The following is a 23,263-nucleotide window of genomic DNA, read 5'->3' as shown; positions in this document are numbered from 1 at the left end:
TTGATATGGTTAGAATGGGTTGTTTTGGAATATTATTCTTATACTTGTTTTGTCCTTAAGAGCCAAATATTATTAAATACTTTGTAGGTATTAAAGGTTCTCTGTACTTTTATATATACTTAACATGTTTGGAGCTAATATGATTCTTTTAAAACATTTACAGAAGTACTTCACAGATATGTTTGTTTAAATAAAAACAGGAATACCAAGTATTTTTATGTTAGTTGAATTTTGTGCACTTTTCAAAGTGGTACTGTTAATGTAGGGAATTATCTTAAACATAAACCAAGTTTTGATCAGTTTAAGGTTTTTGGTTTTTTTGAACCCAACTAAAAGGTGAAACAGAAATGTGTGTAAAATTTTAAATTGTATGTGTCACAAGAAAAAAAAACTTGATTTTTTACCTGTGGGGCCAAACTTTTTTTTGAGACAGAGGCTTGCTCTGTGGCCCAGGCAGGAGTGCAGTGGCGCGATCTTGGCTCACTGCAACCCCTGCCTCCTTGGCTCAAGCCATTGTCTTGCCTCAGCCTCCCTGGTAGCTGGGATTACAGGCACACGCCACCATGCCTGGCTAATTTTTGTATTTTTAGTAGAGACAGGGTTACACTATGTTGGCCAGGCTGGTCTTGGAACTCCTGACCTCAGGTAATCCACCCAACTCGGCCTCCCAAAGTGCTGGGATTACAGGCATGAGCCACCACGTGCCAGCCCAAACATGTTTTTGAATGAGTAAAAAGTTCTGCACAGAAATCTTTTTTGAGATGGAGTCTTGCTCTGTCACCAGGCTTGAGTGCAGTGGTGCAATCTCGGCTCACTGCAACCTCCGCCTGCCAGGTTTTCAAGCAATTCTCCTGCCTCAGCCTCCCGAGTAGCTGGGACTACAGGCGCGCCACCGTGCCCAGCTAATTTTTTGTATTTTAGTAGAGATGGGTTTCATCATATTGGCCAGGATGGTCTTCATCTCCTGACCTTGTGATCCGCCTGCCTTGGCCTCCCAAAGTGCGGAGATTACAGGCGTGAGCCACCGTGCCTGGCCAGAAATCTTTTAAGGTAGTTTTGTTGCCAGAACAGTAGATTTCTGGTTAGATAAATGTTCAGCTAGTAGATGTAAGGTTACTTATATTGTCGAGATATTTATATTTGCAAAATTAAGAAACTGAGTGCCGGCCGGGCGCGGTGGCTCATGCCTGTAATCCCAGCACTTTGAGAGGCCGAGGCGGGCAGATGACGAGGTCAGGAGATCGAGACCATCCTGGCTAACACGGTGAAACGCCGTCTGTACTAAAAATGCAAAAAATTAGCCAGGCGTGGTGGCGGGCGCCTGTATTCCCAGCTACTTGGGAGGCTAAGGCTGGAGAATGGCGTGAACCCGGAAGGCGGAGCTTGCAGTGAGCCGAGATCGCGCCACTGCACTCCAGCCCGGGCAACAGCGTGAGACTCTGTCTCAAAAAAAAAAAAAAAAAAAAAAAAAAAGGCAACTGAGTGCCATTACACTTTTTGAAAACATACAAGGTGGATATAGTACTGTCTTTTATAGGTAGTCCAAAAAGCATCATGTATAAATGTTTCCATTCCCTTGTGAAATGCAACAGTACTTCTTTTACTATAGTAGAAACTTGAAAAAGGGCCATGGAAGTGCTAAAAGTAGAGTGATTCTGTAAGCTTGTTAGTCCAGGTTTATACTTTTAGGGCGTTTTGATCAGTACATTATCTCCTAAAGCATTCTTGAAAAAATTAACCATCCGTATTTATTATCCTTGTCATTTAGTTGTTACTCATGCTATACATTCAACATGAAGCTTTAAGCTTCATCTCTTCTAGCATGGATGCATAGAAAGCAGCTGCTTTTGGAGGAAGCTATGAAAGTAAGGTTGGGTTCAACTTTGAATGTAATATTGGAAGCACGGGTCTGTAGCCATTGGGAAAAAGGGCATTTAATTTTTTCCGCATAGATTCAGCTACTAATACTGTTTAATCTTCACACTAAGCTAGTTCACTGCATCTAAAGGTATGATAAATAAACCAACATAGAGCAGTGTTCTTCATGGCTTGTAACAGAATTAGTGGCAATTTTTGTAATTGAGAATATATTACAGTAATACTGCTTTTAGTAATGTTTCATAGTATTAAGAAATTTAATGGTTTGTTTTAAAATTGACTTGTTAATAAAAAGTAGATTAAGAAAAGTGTTTCTAAATTTTTTTGTTTATAAGGACAATAGGTTAACTTTCCCAAAGTAAAAGGATTTTGTCTGCAGTAGTTAATAGATCATGTGACAAAATCAGTTGCGTAAAAATAACTCGCAAACTTACATTGTATTGTAAATGAAACAAGATTTAGAGGTTAAAGCTGGTTAAGGAGTCCTTTTGGTCTCAACGTCCTATGTCATTAGTTCAGTCTACTTTTCGTTTACCACCTCCTTGGGGGTCTTATTTCAAAGGAAAAGGAGTAGTAGTAGTAGCGAGCTGCTGTAGTGGAAAACATGATTTTTAGTGTTAGATGTCCTAATTTGATTCTTGGAAGCTCTCTCTAGTCATTGCTTAAGTCCCATGTACAGATATGACCTGCCTTACAAGAGATTGGAGGGTTAGTTATGAGGTTTAAAAGCACCTATTACAGTGCTTGATAGGTAGAAGGCACTCTGTTTAAAGGGTACATTTAGCAGTATAATGAAAATGATATAGCATATGTGATACTCATTGCTTAAAATTAAAATGTTTTTTGCTACTCATAAAATATGCACTAATAATGACAAGAAAAATTTATTATACTAATTAAGCTTTTAAAGTCAAAAAAAGCTATAGGTAGCTTTTTTTTTTTTTAAAGGAATGTGTAACTTGGGGGAGGGGAATAAATTATTTACAAGGGTGACTTTTAATCTGTAGACAGAACTTCTGCATACATGGTTAGTATAGTAGGATATTTAGCACTGTAACATTAGAACTACCCTCTACCCTCTGTTATAAGCATTTTTCTATTTTTAGCCAAGTAGACAGCTAGAAAAAAGATACAGGAAGAGTTGGATGTTTTCTCCAATATTGTGTTCTGTTAACGATCTTGAACTCTATTGCTTAGCAACTAAAATGCTTTCACCATTCAGTTAGTAGCACAAGAGAGATGCTAGGTTTTCTCTCTCTTTAGTTTGCTTTTGTGTCTTTTTTTTTTAACCCCTGCTGGGGTTTTAAGTTTATAAAGAACATTATGTAAGAATGGTGGGATTAGAATACATTAGAATGCAAATACTAGAAGTAACATCAGAGAGTAAAATTACAACTAACAGGAAAGAATATTATTTATGTAAAGATTGATATGAGTGGTGATAGTGTGGGAAGTATTTGATTCTGTGTAGAATGCTTATCACTTCAAAGCATCTGACAAAATGGTAACTTGACCAAGTAACTTTTACTGTGTGAGGATCTTTGATACAACTTTTCCTCTAGTTAGATAAGGTTATCTAGCTAGATATTCTCAAGGAGAAGACCAAAACACTGCTAAAATGTGCTTTGGCCCTAGATAACTCACATCATTATTCTTTCTGCCTTCTATCATTTCTCATATGGCACATTATGCCCATCAGTCCTTTAATGAAATCAAATAAAAATGTGTATGATTGTATTTTAAAATATACACATTAACTCTTCTAACCACAGTCTCACAGTGGAAGCAGGCGTTTGATCTTTTCAGGCAACCACAGTGGTTCTGGTGGATTTCTGGGTAGAGAACAACCATATAAGTTATTGAGTATGTAGCAGTGTGTTTTGCTGATTGATGTATGGGATAGTCATGAATGTGGTATTGTATTTACTATCTGAGGAAAAGATCGTGGTTAAAATAAAGCATCAAAGCCAGGATAAGTGTATGTTTTTTTTTTTTTTTTTTTTTTTTTTTTTTTGTGATGAGACAGTCTCACTCTGTAGCCCAGGCTGGAGCGCAGTAGTGGGATCTCAAATCTCTGCAACCTCTGCCTTCTGGGTCCTGGTTCAAGCAATTCTCCTGCCTCAGCCTCATGAGTAACTGGGATCACAGGCACGCCCCACCACGCCCAGCTAATTTTTGAATTTTTAGTAGAAATGGGGTTTCACCATGTTGGCCAGGCTGGTCTTGAACTTCTGACCTCGTGATCCGCCCACCTTGGCCTCCCAAAGTGTTGGGATTACAGGCGTGAGCCATGGTGCCCAGCCAAGCATACGATTGTTTTTAAAGACTAGAATAAAAGCCAAGCTAAAGATCATAAGGTATCTTTGCCAGAAATGGTTGTAAGAGTGCTTTCTACCCTGTTTTTGATGCTTTATTGTTTATAACCATAGAATTAAACCCATGATAAAGTAAAGTATAAAAGAAAGGTAACTGACAGATTTTAAAGTCATCAAACTTTTTTCTTGCTCTGTCACACAGGCTGGAGCACAATGGCATGATCACAGCTCACTGCAGCCTTGACTTCCCAGGCTCAATCTTCCCACCTCAGCCTCCTGAGTAGCTGGGACCATAAGTGCGTGTCCCACCACACCTGGCTCATTATTAATTTTTCTTTGTTGCCCAGGCTGGTCTTGAACTCCTGGCATTACAGACATGAGCCACCACACCTAGTCCAAACTTTTTGCTTACAACTTTTAATAGAAATAGGTAAAAGAAATAGGAAGGATCTAATTGAGTTATAAAACAACCTTTAAAGATATAAAAGTGAAAAAGATTAAGCCATTGCTTTTTGTCAATAGAATTAAAAGCTGTTGGTAAAAATATTAATGTTGTATGAAAAACTTGTTGAAATGAAAAATATATATACATGTATATAAAAATAAGATGTCGACATGGCTGGATCTTGAAAACTGTCAAATGGAAAAAACTAATTGCAGGAAAGATTTTTTTTTTTTTTTCTTTTTTTTTGAGAGGGAGTCTCACCCAGTCACCCAGGTTGGAGTGCACTGGGGCAATCTTCCTGATTGATGGGCAGTCTTGGCTCACTGCAACCTCCACCTCCCAGATTCAAGTGATTCTCCTGCCTCAGCCTCCCGAGTAGCTGGGACTATAGGCGCGCGCCACCATTCCCGGCTAATTTTAGTATTTTTAGTAGAGATGGGGTTTCGCCATATTGGTCAGGCTGGTCTTGAACTCCTGACCTCGTGATCTGCCCACCTTGGCCTCCCAAAGTGCCGGGATTACAGGCGTGAGCCGCCGTGCCCAGCCTAAAAGATTTTTTAAGTATACTATTAACATAAAATTGGTAGCCATACAACCCTATTCATGAAATTTACACACATGCCATGAAAATGTGGACAGGAAAAGACACACTAAGTTCATGAAAGCCATTACTTTTTAAAGGAACAAAGGTGTAATCCCAGCACTTTGGGGAGGCTAAGGCGGGCAGGTCACGAGGTCAGGAGTGCAAGACCACCCTGGCCAACAAGGTGAAACCCCGTCTCTACTGAAAATACAAAAATTATCCAGGCGTGGTGGCACGTGCCTGTAGTCCCAGCTACTTGGGAGGCTGAGGCAGGAGAATTGCTTGAACGCGGGAGGTGGAGGTTGCAATGAGTCGAGATCCTGCCATTGCACTCCAGCCTGAGTGACAGAGCAAGACTCCAACTAAAAAAAAACAAAAAAAAACAAAAAGAAGGAACAAAGGAAGGAAATGGCACTAGGGAAAGGCACAAAGATGACTTCCATAAACTTTATGTTAAAAGAAAAACTGATACAAGCACAAGGTGATGACTACATAGATTAGTATTTCTGGGTTGCATGTTAAAAATATGAAAATAAAAACGGAAATAGTTTCCAAAACAAAGATTTTGTATATGAAATTAGTGAAATTTCAGAATGGAGAACGGATGGTTACAATAAATGTTAGGAGCCCTTTTCAAAGAGCTCAAAGGGTATGTAAGTATTTGGGATTTGTGGTTTTACTTAGACCTAGTTTTCAGCAGTCTTTCTATGAAATGTATTTTTGTAGTTAGAGAGATCTTGGTAACTCTTGTAAAGCAGAGTGTCCTGCTACATTACATAACTTACCTAAGTAGATGTGATTTTTTTTTTGTTTTTCTAGAGACAGGGTCTCTGCTCCGTCACCCAGGCTGAAGTTCAGTGGCACCATCATAGCTCGGTGCAACCTTGATTTCCGGGGCTCAAGTGATGCTCCCACCTCAGCTCTCCTGAGTAGCTAGGACTATAGGTGCAAGCCACCATGCGCAGCTTTTTTTTTTTTTTTTTTGGAGAGTCGTGGCCTCGTTACATTGTCTGTCACCTAGGCTGGCCAGCTGGTCTTGAACTCCTGGCCTCAGGTGATCCTCCTGCCTCAGTCTCCCAAAGTATTGGGATTACAGGCATGAAACACTGCAACTGGCCTAGATAAGAATTTTTATATTGTTTTTGGTTGATTTAAGTGCTAAGAACTCATTTGCTTCAGAATAGATCTTTGGTTGAAATGCAGTTCAGTTTTGAGACTAAAAAACCAGATTTACTCCCAAAAATGTTATTATTTCAAGTAAGTAAAATACTTGCACCTTTAAAGATTAGGAGTTGGCTGGGCATGGTGGCTCGCTCCTATAATCGCAGCACTTTGGGAGGCCAAGGCAGGCGGATCACCTGAGGTCAGGAGTTCAAGACCAGCCTGGCCAACATGGTGAAACCCCATCTCTTCTAAAAATACAAAAATTAGCCGGCTGTAGTGGCACCCGCCTGTAATCCCAGCTACTCGGGAGGCTGAGGCAGGAGAATAGCTTGAACCCAGGAGGCAGAGGTTGCAGTGTGCTGAGATCACACTACTGCAGTCCAGCCTGGGTGATAGAGCTGAGACTCTGTCTCAAAAAAAAAAAAAAAAAAAAAAGATTAGGAGTCATGTTTATATAATTTTATTTCTATTTCTATAAGGTCTAATTTTTGAATATTTCTGAACATCGATAATAGAATCTCTGTCCAATTAGAATTTGTGCCTTGCTCAGTAGTTTTCATTTTAATGAATGATTCAAAAGAACACATTAGCTTAAGTTTTTTGTTTTTTTTTTTTATAATATTTTAGCAAAGAATGGCTCAAGAAGTACTGACACATTTAAAGGAGCATCCTGATGCTTGGACAAGAGTCGACACAATTTTGGAATTTTCTCAGAATATGAATACGAAAGTAAGCAAGTGGTGGTTTTAAAATCTGTTATTTCTTTTCTTCCAGTCATAAACTTTGAGGAAGGTATCTCATTTTTAGTATTAGCATTTGTTATCTCAAATCATTTTATATTGTTAATTTGTTTCAAAATTTAGTCTTAAGCTTATAATTAATTCTTGCAAATAGTCCTAAGAATTATGAATGAAGTTTTGTAATGGGACTAGTATGCAAGGTGGCTTTTTTGGTTGTCTGATTTTGTTTTTTTCTTTTTAGAATATGTATACAGGTCTAAGTAGCATAAATTCTGAATGTTATTCAGAGATTAAACATAACATTAAGGAATTATTTTGGGCAAGTAATCAATATAATACAGGCCAGGCACCTCTGACACCAAGTTGTGTGGACAGCTTAAAACCCTACTCCATGGCATTGGGCTTCTAATGGGACAGCACTCAGTTTTTATTTACAATGGAAAATGTTATAATTCTGGTCCTTTTTTAAGTTTGAACAGAAGGGTTGATCAAAATGTGTTTTGTCTGTTTTAGGCTTGATGATTCACGCTTCTCTTTAAACTGCCTTAAAGTAATAAATATTATGGCATTCTGTTTAATACACGAAAGGTTTCCACTTGATATACATTGTGTTAAAACAGAAGATAGCCATATTCACATTTGTTTCTGAAACCAGACTTTGTTAATTAACAGTTTTAAAATATTAGTTTTGACATCTTGTAAATTTTAGGTCAAAAATACAGCCCAGAACTTCCTCAAAGTGCTAACCTTAAGTAACATAACAGTGTTTGCCTGTTTGCTTGCCTGGTAAATTTTGCTTTTTATACTGACAGACATTACTAATGTTTAAGTTGATTTATCAACAGTATTTTTAAAAACTCAAATTTGTCTTGTGAAAAATGAGATGATTAGAGGAACAGAAAGAAAGCAACAGGTAAAGAATTCTTCAATTTACATAAATTACAAATGATTTGGTGCTAAATTTATGCACTATGACATTTGGCTTTTATGCAATCATTTTTTTTTTCTTTAAAGATGTTAACACTACCTGATATTAATCATAATGTTCCATTATGTTGATTGCTTGTAATAGGAAGAAAAGGGGTGTCTTCCTGTGCAACTGACACAGCTAGGCTTTGACGGCAGGCCTCCACAAGGTCTACCCTTTTGATTCCCTTTAACTGAATTCTGTTCATCAATTGTTTTTGTTTCATGGGCGGTGGGAGGGGAAAGGGGAATTCAATGCATAAAATAAGTATTTCTAAGGGCTCAGTAGAAATTTCTACCATAGGGATCATTTCATGCATTTATTTTTTCATTTAGTCTTTGCTGTTATCTGTCCCTCATCTTCATAACTCAGCAGTGGATTTCTCAAGTTCGGAGATGTAAGGCAAAAGTATAATTCCTTAGAATGTTTGGATTGTAGTGATTTATCATTGGCATTCAGATTTGACTGTCACTTCAGATTTTTGAGCAAAAATACTTAAAAAAAAAAAAAAGAAAGAAAGAAAGAAAGAAAAGAAAAAATTCTTTGAAGAGACAGAACCTCTGTTGCCCAGGCTGGAGTGCAGTGGTGTGATTATAGCTCACTGTAACCTCAAACTCCTGGGCTTCAGTGACATTCTGCCTCAACTTTCTGAGCAGCTAGGGGGCTACAGGTGTATGTCACCATGCCTCACTAACTTACCAATTTTTTTGTAGAAGCGGGGTCTCCCTGTGTTGCTCAGGCTGATCTTGAACTCCTGGCCCTCCCCACCTTGGCCTCCCCAAAATGTTGGGATTACAGGCGAGGGCCACTTTGCCTGGCCCCAAATAACATTTTTTCAAAGGAATGTAAATTTTCTTTGTTTTAGTTTCATAGGCAAAGTCTTTATGTCTGGGAGAGATTGGATTTTAGGATATTTTTGTAACAGATGTATTCCTCTGACCTAACCTGGGGAAAGCTTTTATTGGGCTGCCTGCTTCAACCCCCTTGGCAGAAAGATGAAATATGAATTGTATCTTCATCAAGCTTATGCTACCTTTATACAGTTGTAGAAAATAACTACAGGTTAGTAAATAGTAATTTTAGGTAACAGTATCAAATAGGAAGAAGTAAATAAGAAAGGACAGTGTCTTTCCATTAAAAATGTAAACAAAAAGTTTGGTTAAATAACATGAAGTTATCTTTAAGATTTTTATTTCTAACTATATTTATGGTGGGTTTTGTTTCTTAGTGTTTTAAAGGCTTTTTAATTGCTTTTTGGCAAGAGGATACATTGTAAGCAGTGCATTGCTTTGACTTACTGAGTCTTGACAATCTGATTTTGTGCCTATAAAATTAAAGAAAATACTTAGGGTAGTTATATTTTTAAAAGCTAATTAAGAACTTCAGGCATTTGGACAGCTCTCTTTTTTACATATTTCTCAGACCTAGACATAATAAATAGATGTGTTTTTAAAAGTGAAAAGGTTAGAAAACATCACTATTTACTGCTGATTATGAAACATTTTAATAGCATCAAATTTGTAGTTTTAGAATTTTGCTTTGGCCTTGTTTTTATTTTGAAAGTTTTTAAGGAATGTTCTGCAAATGTAGTACTTTAGTTGAAATGGCAAAATTTTCCTGAAAAGTGTGAAATGTTAAAATGAAAGAAAACAGCAAAAACATTCACTGTTTGAGCACAATGTAGTTTGGGACAGTCTATATTGTGCTTTGGATAAAATGAGCATTCACATGATCCCTTTGGTTGAAATACTAATGCTCCTATTTTATTGTGTAATGACTAACCATTTTAAAGATGAACTCTTATTCTCAGCCAAAACTTGCAATCTGAGGTTATATGTCTGTATATGAATGAGTTCACCTTTCAGGTATTATAGCTGATTCTTCCCTAATCCTCTCAGTTGAAATGTACCACAACAGTGTTGTCCCTTTTCTTCCTCCTGCCTATCCACACTAATTGGTCATAGTAATTCAGGTGGTAACTCCTGGAGCTTTATAAATTATTATAAATATTGTTGACTATTTAGAGTGAGTAATCAGCAGGAGGGACAGAATGGCTTGAAAGTGGTATCTGTTTTTTAATTTTTTATACTTTTAGTTATAACTTTCAGTATTTAGGAAGAAATACCTGAAAGGTAGATACAGATTGCAACATGCATTTGTGATTATTTTGACTGTGCACAAAAGTTTATCTTTAAATTAGTAGAAATAGCAACTATAAGGGTGGGGTTAAAATATAAAATAAACCCATGGGTTGTCTTGCTGCTCCTTAAGTAACACACCAGTGATTCTTGTAAACACTTTCTATAGAAAGTATCTGTGACAATACTTTAATATTTGGCCAAAAGCTTATAACTCCTAGAGGATGGTAGGAAGCTTGATAGAATCCAAGCTGCTAAATTCTTAGGAGCCTGTTCGTGTTAAAGTACGTGAGCCTATGAGCAGTCATTTATGCTGTGAATTCATATCTGGCTGCTACTTTTCCTTCGACAGATAAGCCTATTTGGCTGCTAAAGGGCTTTTTATTTGGTTCTTCCTCCTGGTGTGAGCATGTATAAACAGCAGGACGTTATATAGAGTAGTAAACAATAAAATGAGGAAAATGCATGAAAACTCAGTATATGGGTGAATAGATACTTGTTTAATATATGTAATTAAACTTGGTAGCATAATGTTTTTGAAACTTTAGATGTAAATGTGTGAATGTCTGTCCATTTGTGAATCCTGAGAGTTGCCTGTCCTATATAGCAATATATTCACATGCTTCTATTCTCCAATTTTCAGTATTATGGACTACAAATTTTGGAAAATGTGATAAAAACAAGGTGGAAGATTCTTCCAAGGAACCAGTGTGAAGGTAGGAAAATAAATTAAAGAATTATAAATTCAGAATTTTGTTTTTCCTGGCATTTTTATTATAGTTGACTGTTTGAGGGGGCATATAATGAATCTTTAGTATATTTTGCTCTAATGGAGCTTATTGTTTTTATCATGAAGCAAACAGGTTCTATTTGTATTGGCGGGTACAGGAAGCCCACTTATAGGTTATCTTTTGGGAGAAAGAGGAGACTGGACTGTTGAAAACTCTGACAGTAAATATTCTATTTAAAAATATGGGCTATGGCACAATGGCTCACGCCTGTAATCCCAACACTTTAGGAGGCCGAGGCAAGTGGATTGCTTGAGCCCGGGAGTTCCATACCAGCCTAGGCAGCATAGCAAGACCTCGTCTGGACAAAAATTTTAAAAATTATCTGGGTATGGTGGTGCATGCCTGTGGTCCCAGCTATGTGGGAGCATTGCTTGAGCTCAAAAGGTCGAGACTGCAGTGAGCCATGATCCTGCCACTGCACTGCAGCCTGGGTGACGAGTAAGACCCCATCTCCAAAAAAAAAACCATACATAAATAAAATATGGGCCGGGCACAGTGGCTCAAGCCTGTAATCCCAGGACTTTGTGAGGCCGAAGTGGGAGGGTCTTTTAAGGCCAGAAGTTTGAGACCATCCTGGGTAACATAGCGAGACCCTGTGTTTACAAAAAATTTAAAAATTAGCCAGGTATTTTGGTGCAGGTGGCGGGGGACGGGTATCAGTGGGGTGAGGTAGGAGGATCCCTTGAGCCAAGAGGTTGAGACTGCAGTGAACCATCATTGTGCCGCTGTACTCTAGCCTGGGCAATGAGCGAAACTCCGTCTCAAACAAACAAAAGAAAAACCTTATGTAAGGTTAACTTGGGAATGGAAAAGCCAAGTACTAAAGATCACAAAGCTGTTTTGCCTATTGTGGTTCAAGGAATGCCTTGTAAGAGGTTGGCTTCTGAAATGAAGAAAGATCAGAAAATGAAGGTGTAGTGATACCTGTTAATGAGTAATTTAACTTTTCTGTCTGTGCTACCTTGAGGAATGTAGTCATATTTTGAGAAACATGAGGCAAGATTAGTTTCTTAGGATTCTTCGATTTAGCTAATTTCAGTTATGATACACTGCCTTTTTACCTACTGTATTTCATTTATCTGAAAAAGATAAATTTTTTTCTTGACTTTATTATGGGGCACATGATACTTCTAGCAGTATTTTCATTTAAAATATGTCTAATTTCTTTGATTATTTGTCTTTTAAGTATTGTCCTTCACCTGCATTCTCTTATCATCATCATGGTAGAATAGTGACATGGATTTACTTAGCTAATCTGACTTAAACCTTGACAAAGTTTGAGCACATTTAGAGTTGAATGTGATGAGATTTTAATGCCAGTATCTTTTTTTAAGAACATTAAGTATAATCAGTGGCAATATCTTTAATACATCATAAATCATAGATTAAGAGTGATAGTGCAGGAGCAAATAGTGTGCCCTAAAAGAGGTTCTCATTTTTTAAAATGTTTTATTATGGTCTGAAACTATTTTAGATCATGTTCTGTGATGGACTGAGAAATTAATAAGCACAGTTTGACTATGTGGTCCAAGTAGGTCCTTCATACTTTATTCTTCAGGGATCTTTAGTGTAGTCATTCCTTGTTCCTTTACTATTATTGTTTTACTCATGTGTTATGAGCCCCAGATTTAATTTGGCCATGGTCTGCCATACCAACAAAAGGTGATTTACTTCTGTCCCATTTTACTGTTGTATAATTTTAAATCCTCCTTTTGTTCTTAAATCTGCATCTCTGTTTTTTATCACATTTGATGGTTCTGGAAGATCTTTTCCAGGTTGAAAATAGATATGATTATACTAGTTTATCAACATTGTAGTTACATTTGTTATAGAAAAAATTAATTTTAAAAAATTTTCTTTCTTTCTTTTTTGTTGAGACAGATTCTCACTCTGTTCCCCAGGCTGGAGTGCATTGGCACCATCACTGCAGCTTCAAATAGCTGGGGTCGAGCAATCCTCCCACCTCAGCCTCCCAAGTAGCTGGGAACATAGGCATGCCCTACTAAATTTGTTTTTTGTTTGTTTGTTTGTTTTTTTAATGTTTTGTAGGGATGGGGTCTTGCTGTGTTGCCCATGCTGCTGGCTGCTGGGCTTGAGCAATCCTCCACTTTGGCCAGCCACCACACCTAGTCAACATGATTACCTTTTTAATTTTAACTGGGAGGATTCTCTAACCTAAAGATTTATTTCACAAAATACACTAGAACTTCTGAACATTAATTTTCCTTCATCTTTAAGTAACTTTGGTGTTGGAAATTACATAAATTAATTTAAAATATTTCCTTTTTCCGTAAGTGTCCTGTCTTTTAAAGGTATTCTCTTTGCTTTTTACTGTAGCTATACCCTTTGTCCAACTATCATAGCATATATAGTTGTTTACCTGGGGTGCATATTGTGTGTTTCCTTTGTACCAATTACTACTAAATATTAAGGTTATAAAAATATACACATACATCAAAGTGCTGTATGTTGTCACAGTGTTATAGTTGAGAAGACAAAACACATGTAAAAGAGGAATCATAAATCAGCAGCAAATTAGGTGTATATAATGAGTGCTTCACAAGCTAAAAGAACAGAATGATGTCTAAGTCCGGCCCTTTAGCCAAGTTTCATTCACATAATTGGAAAGAAATGCCTGGTGTATTTTAAAGGAAGGAAGGGTTTCACTGCATAAGAGTATGCCAAAATTAGATTCCTGCGTTTTTTTTCTGATCTAGAATTTCTTTTATCTGCTTTTAGGTTCTTGTCCACAGCATGTTAATTTTTACGTGGGTTTTGTTTGTTTTTTTGAGATGGAGTCTTGCTCTGTTGCCTAGGCTGGAGTGCAGTGGTGCAATCTTGGCTCACTGCAAGCTCTGCCTCCCAGGTTCATGCCATTCTCCTGTCTCAGCCTCCTGAGTAGCTGGGACTACAGGCACCCGCCACCACACCCGGCTAATTTTTTTTTTTTTTTTTTTTTTTTTTTTTTTTTTTTTTAGTAGAGATGGTTTCACTATGTTAGCCAGGATGGTCTCGATTTCCTGACCTTTTGGTCCTCCCGCCCCGCCCTCCCAAAGTGCTGAGATTACAGGCATGAGCCACTGCGCCTGGCCAACATGTTCTTTTAAGTTAATGACATTTTCAATTTAGGCCTCTTGTATAAATACTGTCAGGAAAATCTCATGATTCTTGAGTGGGTTAGATGTCTCTTGCTGTGTTATACATTACTGTGTCCTGTACCAGTGGGTCACAGGAGAATAAAATTTTAAAGAGCAAAAGATAGGCCTGGCACAGTGGCTCACGCCTGTAATCCCAGCATTTTGGGAGGCCAAGGCAGGCAGATAACGAGGTCAGGAGTTCGAGACCAGTCTTACCAACATGGAGAAACCCTGTCTCTACTAAAAATACAAAAATTAGCCGGGCGTGGTGGCACACTCCTGTAATCCCAGCTACTCAGGAGGCTGAGGCAGGAGAATTACTTGAACCTGGGAGGCGGAGGTTGCAGTGAGCTGAGATCACGTCATTGTACTCCAACAGAGTGAGACTTCATTTCAAAAAAAAAAAGAGCAAAAGATAGACATAATTAGAAAGTAAGGATGTTTAAAAGAACATTTAATTTTTCAAAAGATATTTTTATAGCAAGAGAAAGGGCGAGATAATAAAACATTTAAATAAGTTGAGATTTGTGTTATATAAAATTTATTACATTTCTCTGGATTTTCATTTAGCTTTAGGCCATAAGTATGTGTCTATTTGTGTGTGTTTTATGTGTTTTGTCCCTCGCACCCCACATTACACTTGGCCGTTTTAGTCACTTTATTCCCCATCCTCCAAACTATAAGCTCCTTGATATTGGGGCTCAGAGTGTCTTTTTTTCTTTGTTTTTTTTTTGTCTGTTTTTGTTTTGAGATGGAGTCTCGCTGTGTTGCCCAGGCTGGAGTGCAGTGGCGTGATCTGGGCTCACTGCAAGCTCTGCCTCTCGGGTTCACGCCATTCTCCTGCCTCAGCCTCCCAAGTAGCTGGGACTGCAGGCGCCTGCCACCACGCCCGGCTGATTTTTTGTGGGGTTTTTTGGGTTTTTTGTTTTTTGTTTTTTTCAGTAGAGACGGGGTGATGTTAGCCAGGATGGTCTTGATCTCCTGACCTCGTGATCCCCCCGCCTCGGCCTCCCAAAGTGCTGGGATTACAGGTGTGAACCACCGCGTCTGGCTTTTTCTTTGTTTTTTAAAGATGTAGGGTTTCACTCTGTTGCTCAGGCTGGAGTACAGTGGTGCAATCATGGTTCACTGCAGCCTGGAACTCCTGGGCTCCAGTGATCCTCTTGCCTCAGGCTTTTTTTCTTTTTCTTTTGTGAGACAGAGTCTCTCTCTGTCACCCAGGCTGGAGTGCAGTGGCACAGTCTTGGCTCACTGCACCCTCTGCCTCCTGGGTTCAAGTGATTGTCCTGCGTCAGTCTCCCAAGTAGCTGGGATTACAGGTACACACCACCATGCCTGGCTAATTTTTGTATTTGTTTTAGTAAGTACGGGGTTTCGCCATGTTGACCAGGCTGGTCTCGAACTCCTAACTTCAGGTGATCCTCAGCCTCCCAGAGTGCTGGGATTATAGGCGTGAGCCATTGCACCCTGCCGTCTTGCCTCAGCCTTGAGAGTAGCTAGCATTGTGGGTCCACACCACCATGCCCAGCTAATTTAAAAAAAATTTTTTTAGAGACAGAGTCTCACTGTGAAGCCCAGGCTGGTTTTAAACTCCTGGGTTTAAAGCAGTCTTCCTACTTTGCCGTCCCAAATTGCCACCAAGCCTGGCTGGGAAATTTTAATAGGTCAAATGGAAGAATTCTCTAATAAAGAGTGGTTGCTATTCATGGTAGTCTTTTATTTATTCATTTGTTTTGAGACAGGATCTCACTGTATCACCCATGCTGGAGTACAGTGGCACAATCATAGCACACTGCAGCCTTAAACTCCTGAGCTCAAGCAGTTACCACGCCTTAGCCTGCCAAAATAACTAGGACTACAGGCATGTGCCACCACACCCAGCTAAGTTTTTCTAATTTTGATAGAGACACAGTTTGCCTATGTTGTCCAGGCTGGTCTTGAACTCCTGGCCTCAAGTGATGCTCCAACCTCAGCCTCCCAAAGTGCTGGGGTTACAGGTATATCACCACCCCTAGCCATCACTGAAGTCTTAAAGATCCTGTAGGACTACTAGTGGTGTTGATTCTCTGTCAGAGTCATGATCCGGATAATTCCCCATCCCTTTTTAAAAATGGCATTTAGGCTGGGTGTGGTGGCTTACACCTGTAATCCCAGCACTTTGGGAGGCCGAGGCGGACAGATCACCTGAGGTCAGTTCGAGACTAGCCTGGCCAATGTGGTGAATGAAACCCAGTCTCTACTAAAAATACCAGAATTAGCTGAGTGTGGTGGCAGGTGCCTTTAATCCCAGCTAATTGAGAGGCTGAGGCAAGAGAATCGCTTGAACCTGGGAGGTGGAGATTACAGTGAGCCAAGACAGCACCACTGCACTCCAGCCTCGGCAACAAGAGTGAAACTCTGAAATAAAATTTAAAAAAATAATTAATTGATTAAAAATGGCATTTAGATAATTCAAATCATAAAAAAGAGGAAGCCTCCTTTGTTCCTGGGGCGGGGAAAGATGATGCAATATAAAGGTATTTCTGTACTTTTTATTTAAACCAAGGGATTGTTTTAATCAGTTAATGTGTATGGCTTGTAGATCATTTCATTGATTGATAAAACTTACAGGCAGGGCGTGGTGGTTCATGCCTGTAATCCCAGCACTTTGGGAGGCTGAGGCGGGCAGATCACCTGAGGTCTGGAGTTCGAGACCAGCCTGACCAACATGGAGAAACCCCATCTCTACTACAAATACAATATTAGCCAGGCGTGGTGGCGCATGCCTGTAATCCCAGCTATTGGGGAGGCTGAGGCAGGAGAATCGCTTGAACCTGGGAGGCAGAGGTCGCGGTGAGCTGAGATCGTGCCATTGTACTATGGCCTGGGCACCAAGAGTGAAACTCCATCTCAAAAAAAAAAAACCGACACTTGCTCACATTGAATAGAGAAGAAGCGAATTTATGAAAAAAGTAGTCCAAAGTGGAAAGATCACAATTACAAGGTTTGATTTTTTTGTTTTGGTTTGGTTTGGTTTTTTCGAGGCAGAGTTTCGCTCTTGTTGCCCAGGCCGGAGTGCAGTGGCTCAATCTCCACTCACTGCAACCTCCGCCTCCTAGGTTCAAGCAATTCTCCTGCCTCAGCCTCCCGAGTGGCTGGGATTACAGGCATGGGCCACCATGCAAGGTTGTTTTTTTTTTTTTTTTTTTTGGTTTTTTTTTGGTTTGTTTGTTTGTTTAATTTTGAGACGGAGTTTCGCTCTGTCACCCAGACTGGAGTGTAGTGGCGAGATCTTGGCTCACTGGACACTCTGCCTCCCGGGTTCGCACCATTCTCGTGCCTCAGCCTCCTGAGTAGCCGGGACTACATGTGCCTGCCACCACATCTGGCTAATTTTTTGTGGGTTTTTTTTTTTTTTTTTTAGTAGAGTTAGCCAGGATGGTCTCGATCTCCTGACCTCGTGATCCGCCCGCCTCGGCCTCCCAAAGTGCTGGGATTATAGGCATGAGCCACCGTGCCCAGCCAGGTTGGATTTTATAAGTAGATGGGCCACTAAAATTTCTGAGTTGTACAGTTTCATGTCTTTAGTTGGCAGACCAAAGCTGATCCACTCATAAAATTTTATTTAGTGCTCTCCTTTGACGTGAGACACGTGGTATATTTATTGGCACCGTAATACTGGCTACATTATTTGACCTCATATTTCAGTTTGTGTTGCAAGGTTTTGGGCATTAGAGCTAATGTATAGGAAGCCCTGTGCTTACATATGCTGAGTATGAATAAGTAGTGGGTTACCAACTGTTTTTCATGAAATACCTGCATTTCACCAAATTGCCATATACCAGTCTCAAAATACCCTGAAATTTCTGAAATACCTTCCTAAGTGAGCTCACTAACACCTGCTTTTCTGTGTCCTTTACAATTTTTTTCACCACAAAGTCAAGTTTCAGAAACGGAACTAATAGGGTCACTCCTGCTAAAGATCTCCTGTAGTATTGAAGATATTTAACATGTTTCCTTTAATTGATAGTGGCCTTTGAGAATTTTTGTATTTGCCTTATTTATTAGGTTTAAAGTGTACAGTTGGATAAGTTTGTCTTGTGCATGCTCCCATGAAACTACCTCTGTATAATCAAGATCTGCCTCTATCCAATTACTTTCGCCTTCACTGCCCCTCTCCACATGTGCTTGTTGTCACTTGTTTGGTAAGAGTGGAATGGCTGGATTGTGTGGATTTTTTTTTTTTTTAAGACAGTCACACTACTCTGTCGCCTAGGCTGGAGTGCAGTGTCATGATCTTGGCTCATTGCAACCTCTGGCTCTTGGGTTCAAGCGATTCTTGTGCCTCAGCCTCCCGAGTAGGTGGGATTACAAGCATGTACCACCACACCAGCATAATTTTTGTTTTTGTAATAGAGATAGTTTCGCCATATTGGCCTGGCTGGTCTCAAACTCCTGACCTCAGGTGTTCTGTCCACGTCGGCCTCTCACAGTGCTGAGATTATACTCGTAAGCCACTGCGCCCGGAACATATGGATGTTTTGGTGTATGTTTAAGCATCCAACTGTATTCCAAAGTGGTGATGTCAATCTCACCAGCAGTGTATAAGTATGTTTCACATCTCGGCTAACACTTGGTATAGACAGTGTTTTTAGTTTGGCTATTGTAGTGCATATACAGTAGCATCTCATGGTGGTTTTAATTTATTTCTTTGTTTTTTTTGTTTTTGTTTTTTTTTTTTAAAGACAGAGTCTCGCTCTGTCGCCCAGGCTGGAGTGCAGTGGCGTGATCTTGGCTGACTGCAACCTCTGTCTCTCGGGTTCAAGCGATTCTCCTGCCTCAGCCTCCCGAGTAGCTGAGACTACAGGCATGTGCCACCACACCCAGCTAATTTGTTTGTATTTTTAGTAGAGGCAAGATTTCACCATGTTGGCCAGGATTGTCTCGAACTCCTGACCTGGTAATCAGCCCGCCTCAGCCTCCCAAAGTGCTGGGATTACAGGCATGAGCCACCGCGCCCGGCCTTAATTTCCATGTGGAGTAGTGTTGTTCTATGTTCCATCACATTTCCTTACATGTTCTTTGCCATGCCAGTATGTTTTTTGGTGAAATGTCTGTTCAAAAATTTTGCTCAGTTTTTTGTTTTTTGTTTGTTTGTTTGTTTTTTTGAGATGGAGCCTGGCTCTGTTGCCCCAGCTGAAGTGCGGTGGCACAATCTTGGCTCACTGCAACCTCTGCCTCCTGGGTTCAAGCGATTCTCCTGCCTTAGTCTCCTGAGTAGCTGGGATTACAGGTGCGTGCCACCACGCCCTGCTAATTTTTCGTATTTTTAGTAGTAGAGACAGGGTTTCACCATGTTAGCCACACTGGTCTCGATCTCCTGACCTTGTGATCCACCCGCCTCAGCCTCCCAAAGCGCTAGGATTACAGGCATGTAAGCCCACCATGCCCGGCCAATTCTGCCCAGTTTTTATTGGGCTGTTCTCTTATTGAGATCTAAGGGCTCTTTGTATTCTAGTCAGGAGTATTTTGTTAACTGTATGTTTTGCAAGTGTTTTGTCTGTGGCTTCCTTTTTAATTTTTGTAATGGTGTCTTTTGAAGAGCAAAAATTTCAGATTTTGATTAAAATCAGTGTTGATTTTTTTTTCTTTGTATAGTTGATGCTTTTTGTGTTGTATTCAAGAAATCTTTGTCACGCAAAGGTCACTTAAGATTTTCTGTAAGTTTTTGGCTGGGCACAGTGGCTCACGCCTGTAATTCCAGCAATTTGGGAGGCCGAGGCAGGCAGATCTCTTGAGGTCAGCAGTTCAAGACGAGCCTGGTCAACAGGGTGAAACCCCATCTCTACTAAAGATACAAAAATTAGCCAGGTGTGTTGGTGAATTGCTTGAACTGGGGAGGCAGAGACTGCAGTAAGCCTAGATCACTCCACTGCCCTCCAGCCTGGGTGACAGAGCAAGACCCTGTCTCAAAAAAAAAAAAAAGATATTCTCTAAGTTTTCTTATAGAACCTTTATAGTTTTAGCTCTTGCATTAAGATCTGTGATTTGGCTGGGCACAGTAGCTCACAATTGTAATCCCAACGCTGGGAGGCCAAGGCAGGTGGAAACAATACAAACAAATTAGCCAGGCGTGGTGGCATGCACCTGTAGTCCTGACTGCCGGGAAGCTGAGGTGGGAGGAATGCTTGAGTTCGGGAGGTGGAGGTTGCAGTGAGCCAAGATCATAATACCACTGCAATCCAGCCTGGGCAACAAAGACCCTGTCTGAAAAAAGCATCGTGTGATTCATTTTACTCAATTTTTGTATATGAGGTGAGGTAAGGGTCAAGGTTTATGTATTTATTTGAGACAGAGTCATGCTGTGTCTCCCAGCCAGAGTACAGTGGCACGATCTCAGCTCACTGCAAACTCCACCTGCTGGATTACAGGTGCACACCACCACACCTGGCTAATTTTTGTATTTTTAGTAGAGATGGGGTTTCACCATGTTGGCCAGGCTGGTCTCGAACTCCTGACCTCAAGTGATCTGCCAGTCTCAGCCTCCCAAAGTGCTGGGATTATGTGTGAGCTACCATACCCAGCTCCCCAACTTTGTTTCTAAAAGGTTTGGCTATTACTGGTTTTTTGCTGTTCCATAAAAATTTTAGAGTGAAATCTGGCAAATTTCAACAAAAACTGTCCTGAAATTTTTATTGAGATTGCTTTGGATCTATGGATGCATTTGGAGAGAATGAACATCTTTAATGTCAATTCCTGATTATTTCTTGCTAATATAGAGAATTGCCATTGTTCACTTATCTCTTGAACGTGTAGTTTAATCCAACTAGTCAAAGTCCAGTTCAAACTCACTTTCCCTTCCTGTTGTGAGAAAACACCTCAATTCTGCAAAAGCTCTTGGAATTTAATATTTCTGCTACTTTTCCCTATATGTGCGGTGTTTAGAGCCTTTTCATAGTTCCTTGACTATGGAATTCAGAGCAGAAACCCTATTTCCTAATTTCCTTGAGAAATTTTCAGAACTAGGTGATAATGTAAGTTTCTAATAAGTTGATAGTGTGTTACTCAGAGGTGATTGTTTCATTTGTGATTTTGAAAAGAAAATGCAAATATTTAGACTTACATCCTTGCATCTAAAACAAATTCATGAGAAATCCCACAGAATACAATGTTAGAGATGGGAGCAAAAGTTATCAGTCTAATCTCAGAGAGTTGACAGGCATTCCAAATCATTTTTTGTCAGTATTAAACCATGGTAGGATAATGTAAGAAATATACTTAAGGCCTGGTGCGATGTCTCACCCCTGTAATCCCAGCACTTTGGGAGGCCTAGGCAGGCAATTGTCTGAGGTCAGGAGTTCAAGACCAGTCTGGCCAACATGGTGAAACCCCATCTCTACTAAAAATACAAAAAAAATTACCCGGGAGTGGTGGCGTGTGCCTGTAATCCCAGCTACTCGGTAGGCTGCAGCAGGGAAGTTGCTTGGACCAGGGAGGTGGAGGCTGCAGTGAGCTGTGATCACACCTCTGCACTCCAGCCTGGGTGACAGAGCAAGACTCCGTCTCCAAAAAAAAAAAAAGAAAAGAAAAGAAAAAGAAGTATCTTTAAGCTATAAATTATGTTTTTCATATCTAAAAAAAACAAGGCAGGCCAGGTACAGTGATTGAGGCGTGCAATCCCAGCAGTTTGGGAGGCTCTCTTGAGCCCAGAAATTTGAGATCAGCCAGGACAAGATAGTTAGACCTCTCTCTACTAAAAATACAAAATACTAGCAGTGTATGATCGAGTGCCCCTGTAGTTTCAGCTACTCAGGAGGCTGAGGCGGGAGAATCATTTGAGTCCAGGCAGGAGGTCGAGCCCTGATTCATTGCACCACTGCACTCCAGCATGGGCAACAGAGTGATAATAATATCTCAAAAGATAGGCTGGGCACAGTGGCTCTTGCCTGTAATCCCAGGACTTTGGGAGGCTGAGGTGGGCGGATCACCTGAGGTTGGGAGTTTGAGACCAGCCTGACCAACATGGTGAAACCCCATCTCTACTAAAAATACAAAAAAATTAGCTGGGCGTGGTGGCGCATTCCTGTAATCCCAGCTACTCTGAAGGCTGAGGCAGGAGAATTGCTTGAACCTGGGAGGTGGAGGTTGCAGTGAGCCGAGATTGCACCATTGCATTCCAGCCTGGGCAACAAGAGCAAAACTCTGTCTAAAAAATAAAGAAAGCAGTATTTCCGGGCACATTGTATATGAATGACAGGAATAATATTTCCATTTCTGGTTAATGTAACAATTTGCCCCATTCCAAGTATTTTGATTACAGGCCTCCATGAAAGGCCTATACTTGATACCTAACAGTGTTTGATCCCTAGCTTACATCCATGTAACTTTTTTTTTTTTTTTTTTTTTTGAGATAAGGTCTCGCTCTGTCGCCCAAGCTGGAGTGCAGTGGCGGGATCATGGCTTACTCTAGCCTCAACTTCCGGGGCTCAAGCAATCCTCCTGTGTCAGTCTCCTGCATAACTGGGACTAGGTGCGCACGAATCGTACCTGACTGTTTCTATTTTTTGTAGAGATGGGGTCTTGCTATGTTGCCTAGGCTGGTCCTAAACTCCTGGGCTCAAGCGATCTTCTGCCTCAGCCTCCCAAAGTGTTTAGATTACAGTCAAGAGCTACTGTGCTCGACCTGCTTTCATCTTTTGGCTATCATGAGTGATGCTCCTGTCAATTTTAATAAAATTTTAATCTTTTAGATTTTTTGGTCAGTGTGTTTGAGGCCATAAATATCCATTTAAGAATGGTGGATGTGTGTATAGATCCATTTCTCTTAACATTATCAAAGCAGGTTAAATTCTAGATTATCTGTGGGAACCCTAACTTAACTCCTGCTTTAGAATTACTGTTAGCTGTTTGTCTTCCATGTGGCATTGTTCTTATTAATATTTCATTGAGAGAACAGTAGTAACAATACCCCATATACCCTTGTATAAGTAAAGAAAGCAGAACACTATTTTATTGACCATCTTTCCAAAGATCAATTTTGTGTGTTTTTTTGTTTTGTTTTGAGATAGTCTCACACTGTTGCCCAGGCTGCTTGGAGTGCAGTAGTACAATCTTGGCTCACTGCAA

General features: G+C 40.0%; 1 protein-coding gene across 3 annotated transcripts in view; it reads left to right on the top strand.

The window, feature by feature from the left end:
- XPO1 (exportin 1) overlaps positions 1–23,263 on the top strand; it is a 61,782-nt gene that overhangs the window by 4,714 nt on the left and 33,805 nt on the right. Inside the window, exons 1-3 of one of the 3 annotated variants that reach the window (XM_030826992.1) lie at positions 7,035–7,114; positions 8,198–8,261; positions 10,874–10,946. Coding sequence is in view for 1 of the 3 variants with exons in the window: in XM_030826991.1 (XP_030682851.1) it covers positions 7,013–7,114; positions 10,874–10,946 (175 nt within the window). In the remaining 2 variants the exon portion in view is untranslated. Of the gene's footprint in view, positions 1–7,012; positions 7,115–8,022; positions 8,039–8,197; positions 8,262–10,873; positions 10,947–23,263 lie in introns of those variants that run through there. The other 2 variants (XM_030826993.1, XM_030826991.1) reach the window with 2 other exon arrangements.

The sequence above is a fragment of the Nomascus leucogenys genome, chromosome 14 (assembly GCF_006542625.1).
Source record: "Nomascus leucogenys isolate Asia chromosome 14, Asia_NLE_v1, whole genome shotgun sequence".
Classification (NCBI taxonomy): Eukaryota; Metazoa; Chordata; class Mammalia; order Primates; family Hylobatidae; genus Nomascus; species Nomascus leucogenys.
Note: the sequence above shows the minus strand (reverse complement) of the source record. Positions and strands in the feature narration are given on the sequence as shown.